This window comes from Aplysia californica, unplaced genomic scaffold (genome assembly GCF_000002075.1).
Source record: "Aplysia californica isolate F4 #8 unplaced genomic scaffold, AplCal3.0 scaffold01028, whole genome shotgun sequence".
In the NCBI taxonomy this organism is placed as follows: domain Eukaryota; kingdom Metazoa; phylum Mollusca; class Gastropoda; order Aplysiida; family Aplysiidae; genus Aplysia; species Aplysia californica.
The window spans coordinates 128,895-136,030 of NW_004798298.1; the positions used below are offsets into that span (position 1 = coordinate 128,895).

At 39.1% G+C, this 7,136-nt stretch overlaps 1 protein-coding gene across 1 annotated transcript in view; it reads left to right on the plus strand.

Moving 5' to 3' along the window:
- Window positions 1-6,403, plus strand: part of LOC101848930 (cys-loop ligand-gated ion channel) — a gene marked incomplete in the record, with an annotated part of 45,908 nt that extends 39,505 nt beyond the window's left edge. The window contains 5 exon segments of the mRNA XM_005111234.3: window positions 131-388; window positions 796-951; window positions 1,812-1,991; window positions 2,957-3,007; window positions 4,999-6,403. Of these exon segments, the coding sequence (XP_005111291.2) occupies window positions 131-388; window positions 796-951; window positions 1,812-1,991; window positions 2,957-3,007; window positions 4,999-5,067 (714 nt within the window).
- Between the last annotated feature and the right edge of the window lie 733 nt (window positions 6,404-7,136).

A 7,136-nucleotide genomic window follows, 5' to 3' on the forward strand; every position in this document is an offset into this window, starting at 1 on the left:
TGATGATGATGATGATGATGATGATGATGATGATGATGATGATGATGATGATGATGATGATGATGATGATAACTCATCCTCCCTTTACCTCTCCCCCCAACCACCACCCCCTTCCCTTTTTGTTCCCTAGGACCTGACAGTAACAGTAGCTTCGGAGTTTCCCGCCAACGAGGTGGAAATTGTGGAGGACTACGAGAACAGACACATGGTCAACAAACAATCGTTCGTTGACGAGCAGGAGTGGCACCTTTATGCCCACACTGAGTGCATCCGGAGAGAACTCATGATAGACCAGTTTGATCCCAACGCTCGGCGCTCGGCTATCTCCGTCAAATGTCGGGCGGCCAGGAGACCGGGCTATTTCATCTGGAACATTTTCATGGTTACGGTAAGAAAACGAACAAGGAAAGATAAGTTTTTTTGCTTTTTTGTTTTTGTTTTCATTTTTGTTTTTATTTCATTTGTTTGAGGGCAGGGGGGGGGGGCATGTTGTATGTTAAACAATTAGAAGGATGTCAAAGTCTCATCATATTGCTTTAAAACAGTTTCTAATTATTTGATACATCTACACTTTCACAAACATACCATAGCTGATCGCGGTAGTGCAGCACCCTCTTTTGATTTTAAGTTACCCAATCTTTCTGAAAGTAAGATTCCAAACAAAACATTTTTTTTAAAATGCGTGTTACATTCCTTACTTGACACTTGACGTCCGTTGTGAACCTGGTTTCTTTAAAAATGTTATTGACAGGAACGTAGAAGCATTTACAACTTTTTCAAACCATTCGTTTCCAGTTCCTCATATGCAGCCTGTCCTTCGCAACGTTCTCTGTGGACAAAAAGCATCCCCAGAACCGACTACAGTTGTCCTTCACTTTGGTACTGACTGCAGTGGCCTTCAAGTCGGTTGTCAATCAATCATTACCCAGAATATCTTACTTAACATACATGGTGAGTCGTATTAGATGTAAACGATGATCAACATGTTCTTAGTTTGAAGCGAGTGATTATGCTGTTTTGAATACTGGAGTTTATACACTAAATATCACTTTTATAAATTTTGATATTTGTGATACTATTCTTTATTTCATTATACAGCATCCTTGTTACATATTATTTAATTGTTAAAAGTATTATATCATGTAATGAACTCTATGAATTATTTCCAGCCTTCTGGTAAGCCGGTATTCGATGAAAATATTCCATGACAATCCAAGTTACATTGTGAAGTAATTGTAATCAATACATTCTATTATGCAAGTGCTTTGCCTGGATGTGTTAAAGGTGTAAATCGTATCTGTAGTAATCAATATCTATGTGATATATTCCAGAATATCGATATTGATTTACGAACCTTTTGGAACCCCCAAGTACCCCACCCCTTTTGGGGAGATTGGTGGTATTCTCTGAGCATACATAGACTTATTCATTCTGACTAAAGAAACGACTACAACGGGGAATGATGTTTTGCCGAGATCAGTTTTGTGTCGATGGGCCCGTAAAGCATCGCTCCCTCAGAATTACAAAGTTCAGTCTCACATTTGTGGCCTTTTTGAGTTACTAAGACCATCAGGTTAGAAACCAAATGTTCTGCCTGTTCTATTAAAGTCGAAGATTATATCGAAGTCGTTGTCGATATGTTCAAAGAATTGAATTCGAAAAAGCTCGACATCATGCGAAACTCAAAATGTTTAACGTCGAATTTCTCATAACTTTGTACTGAGCAGATAGAAGTTTGTAAATCTAGGGTTGCGACATGTTATTATACCATAGCCTAAAATTGCAATTAACCCTTCGCCTTGTTGCCCCAGGACAAGTATCTGCTGGCCTCCATGATCATGTTGTCGGCTGTCTGTACATGGCACGCCATCGTCACGACCTTGACCTCAAACCGAGACTCGGCGGACTACATCGAGACAATTGTGTTGGGCTGTCTCGGGGTTGTCTACTTACTCTACAACATCGGCTTTTGCATCATGATCTATCTTTTTGTGAGTTTACATCAGTCTGTTATTTCTTTGTGCTCAATTTTGACGTTGTTGTTGTTGTTGTTGTTGTTGTTGTTGTTGTTGTTGTTGTTGTTGTTGTTGTTGTTGTTGTTGTTGTTGCTTGGTTTAAGTATTTTAGGGGGAGGGCAACAGGTTGTGAATAATGTCCGCCGGCGTCTGTGGTCGTAGCATGTAAAAGACGTGAGTTGGATTCCATAAGTCAGATTTTATCGAATATCTCGCTGTTTGTACTGTATTGTTTCTCACTCAGCATGGGCTGTCATCGACAGTCAGGGTTGGAGCAGCCTATCCCACAATTTGTGTAAATTAAGTCGATTCAAAGCATAACATATTTTAATTCAACTTAATGCAAACGATGTTTCCAAATAATGTGTTGATGATTTAATAGCTGTTGTCTGGAACCATCTAGGCAAACGCCATGCACAGCGGTACTTTAATGCTATTGCAAGAATGTGATTAAAAAGGGGAGGGGGTGATTTTTTGTTCATATAGATTCTATTCTCATCAAAGTTTAACTTTCTTGAAAGTTGCTCTCATGTTCTGACCCCCAAATTTCAGAGCCACTGAAAGTATATCTTACAACTTCTTTAAAATGGGAGAGGATTCCCTGTAAAGAACTACATTTAAACAAAATCTTACCGACTCTGATAAAATGGCCTACATTAATGAAGTTTTCTTTTTTTCGTTTTTTTTTTTTTGGGGGGGGGGGGTATTTTATTTTTCTTTTAAATACAGTACCTCATGCTGTCGGTTCAGAATTTATTAACAAGTCTGATTATTTTAGATCTTTCTGGAATATTCCTTTCGTTTAAGAGTTTAGGAGTGAGACCAAGCGCAAATGCTGTCGACATGACTTGTAATGTATTAAATGTGACGTCAGATTATGACACAACAGAAAACAATACTCATTGCTTATGCTTAACCTCAAATGTATTCTTTTTCCCCAGCCGTGTAAAAAACGACGTATAATGTCTCAGAAAGATCGAGAGCACGACAAGGTAAGAGCTGCCATGTCAAGATAAAGAGCAAGGGGGACAGACGCCAGGGTCCTCTGGTGTTGTCAAATCAGAAGCCAAGCCAAGCGGACAGGAGGATATGAATAGCGAGCCACCTATCACAAAAGAAACAAAACAACCCTCACCCCCCAAAAAACAACAACAAGCAAAACAACAACAATAACAGGAGACTGGTTGAGTGTTTCTCCTAAGCCATTTCCTCACCTGCTTAAAGGTGGCATCTATATTTCTGTATACATGTACATGTATACTATACTTCTGCGTAGCTATCTTTGGAGGTGATGTGCAGGAGGAGGATCAGATTTTGCTAAAAATGGTCATCTTTGACTCCCCTAGTGCTTGGACCCCTTCTTCAAAATGACGTATTTCTGTAGTGAAGGAGAATGCACCGTACAAAATGAAATGTCTCGCCCCCATACTTCCTTCCACTAAAGAAATGAGATAATACAGATGCCCCACGGACAAGAGCTGGGCGTGTTGAAATGTTTCCTTATGTGGGTGCTCCATGAACAAGAACACCCTCATCCCCTTTCTTTTGGGAAAAAAGGGGGAAAATCGATGTAGGGCTTCATGAAAGGTTTGATTTGAATGTCACTAATACCCGACATCTCATGACTTTTGTTCTGTGATCCCACTAACTCCCCCCTCCCCATCTACACACACACACACTTATCCTTTTAACTGCATGTGTTCCTTCATTACGATTTTACTCCCACTTCGTTTTTCTAACTTTAAGTTCAGTGTTTCAGTTGGTCCTTGCAGTATACGCACAGATGGGATCACCCTAAAGATGCTGAACTAGAATAGGATCAAGAATTGAGCTATGAATATTCTTAAAGTTGGGGTATAAAGATCTCCCATTTGAAATACCAAGTGGAACCTGGAGAAGAGTCACAAAATTTCATTGATGTACAGAAAGGTGGGAAAACATGGGATAACATCAAGAGGCTAGCCCACGATAGGGAAGGGTGGGAAGTGTTTGTTCATGGCCCATATCCTGATCCAGGATGAGAAAAGCAATTTTGATGATGATGGGGATGATGATAATTAAAATGAATATATAATAAAGAACGTAACTATTTTACTGGGCCTTTAGAAACTATATCAGGAAAGGAGCGACCATGTAAGCATACACATTTTGTACATAAAATTCAAAATAGTGATTTTGAACTTTTCGATGGCAAATGTTCATTCTAAAAGAAATTTTTTAAACTCACTTATTTTTAGCACCCTCCAAGTGCCTCCAACTATTTATTCAGTTTCGGAAAGAATTTCTGCCTACCGTTTTCCAAGTAAATTCCGCGGCTTTTAAACATATGTTACTCCTACCCCCAAAAAAATAAAAAAATTCAGAACGACTGTCATGGATTCAAGAACCACATTTTGACAAGGTTCTGGAAGATTGAAATAGCGATGTGTGCTAGTAAATAAAAAATAAACTGCACGTAGTTGTCTTTTCTCTACTCTTCATTCATCAACCATAACTTTTAATCTCCTGGTATCATTATACATGCAGATTCTGCGAACTGAGAGGACTGACTGCATTGAGCTGTGTATCTGCCAACACCATGTATTTGAATTATATTCTAAACCGTGCCTGTGCACTCATTGTCATCGCTTACTTTGCTTTATATAAAAATCTCTTTGTGAAGCGTGCTCAACATAGGTTCCCAAATGTAGGGGAAAACACCAGTCTCGCTATAGGCGATTACGTACATCTCCCCCCCCCTTTCCCTTTTTAAAAGTCTTTTTACCCATCTTTAAATTTGACTCCGAATTGATTCAAATGGCATGGTCCATACAGGAACGGAATTACATCAAAGTGCACGACATAGGAAATCATAATACAGGTTTATGGTTAACATGTAAAGAATATTACATAACACGTTTCCTCACCCTTGTCATTTGCCTGCCACATTCCTCACTTCTTGTTGTCAACCTAACCGTCTTTGTTTTGTTTTTATTGTTCCCAGTTTGATGTCCTAGACAAGCTCGCCAATTCTAGAAACAGTCAGAAGGGAAGGACGAAGCAAACTTACTAACCCTCAACCCATTTCATCCCTGGACTACCACCTTCTCTCCTTCCTCCTCCGACCCAGAAGTAATCTCCCTTCTCCTGGTTTCGAACCCAGCTATGCATTTCGAGGACTCTGGAATTTTTACGTTGATCATTGTTGTTATTGTAATAATTATTTACTAATTAGAAATGTTTTAGAAGAGTTGGTGATTCCTATTAAAGAGCGTTTATGAAAATGTGTGTGTTTACCAGTGTGATAGTCTCTATTTAATTAGTGTATGAGGTTGTGTGACTGACTGATCAAAATGATAAGTTAAAATGTGTTTCTGTATTCCTCACATGATTTCGAAGGCAGACTATATCAAAGCCATTTCACCTGTTTTCAATTATTTCTTTTTCTTTGTTAGACGCCAAATAGTCTTCATACATGTACACACAGATTCACACGCGCACACATTTACACAAACACAGATGTAAATAATATAAGCTTCTTATAGATATAAAGATAAAAGGACCAACGACGATGCAAACAAAAGAAAAAGAAAAGAAAATAATAACAAACCAAAATATAGAAACACTGCGGTTAATTAAAGGAAAGCGAAATATTATACCATTGTCGTCAGTGACAATGACAACATCATCAATGTTATGGATCTTTGATCGCAGAAGACGCGTTTTTTTTTTCTTCGTTTCATTTTGGGTCTTATAGTTTACAATCTTTGGCGTATCACAGACTTCAATTAAAATAAAGCACACTCATCGCTTACTCCACACTCAAATCTTTATTAACTATAATAAACACCTAAGAATAGAAAATAAAATTCCGAACACAAGGCACATGTAGTGTTCATTGCAGACATTCAGCGGATCACAGATTTCAGAAACGATCACACAAACTTAAGAGTAAGTCTTTATCCTCTTCCACTAGTAGCTCGCCCATCTAGCAACTGCATAACATGACATGACAATGGAAGACCAGAGCGGCAGCAGCAGCATACATCGCAATCACTCATCAACCTGGCCAGCAGTAACAGCTGGTGGGAATACCCCTGCCATTAACAAATACCGTATCCACACATAGAGTAGATATCATGATCGTTTTATTCGGTTGGTTTTTATTTTTTATTTTTTTTATTTCTCGGTGAATATAAATTTAAATATAATTGCCAAAACTGATAGAGATGTAACATCCAAAGAACAGTTTTTATCTATGTGATCAGGCAAACATCGTACTTTGAAGCATCAATTAGTAGTAACAAAGTTTTCATCATCAGTAGAAGAACCAACGCAAAAACTGCAAACGTATTAAACAGTCTCAAAATCGCAGAGCAGAGAAAAGGCGAATCCGAATTTAAAGCATCATTTTAAAAAAAAATAATCAGACTCATTACAGGTGCCGCAGTTGAACCGATGAGGGTAGTAGGACCACAGAGAGCAGAGGATAAGATGAGGGTCCCGCCGGATCTTTATCTTTCCCTTCCCTCCTTGTATATGACTTATGAATAGGAATGCATTCAACTGCACCTGTCTTCTGTCGGTCTTGGTTTTGTTTTTGAATTTTGTTTGCGCGCGCGCGCGCGTGTGCGTTTGCGTGTGTGTGTGTGTGTGTGTGTGTGTGTGTGTGTGTGTGTGTGTGTGTGAGAGAGAGAGAGAGAGAGAGAGAGAGAGAGAGAGAGAGAGAGGAGGGGGGAGACGCACGAGCGCACGCAAACGAATATCTCGCTGTTTCAAACATGTCACCGAAATTGAAACTGAACTCAAAATAATGAGGTTAGCGAAAGAGATAAACAGTGTCCCGATTTGGTAGAATCAGGTGCTCGTCAATCTTTGAGCATAATATTATTATGGAGCTATTGGTATCAACTTAAAGCATGATTATTTATCTTCCTTTAGCCATCTACCTTGTAAAGAAGTCGAAATATTTGCTATTGAAGGAAGTGAGAGGTCGCTTTTTGTCAGAGATAAAATTAGCAAGGAGATGGCCTCCAAAGTCTAGTCACGTCAAAGCTCCTTCGTAAACGGCGGAATTGATATTGGGGGCAAGGGGTTGGCTTGAGTGTCTTTTGAGGCCGAAAAGTTACATTGGGGGTGATC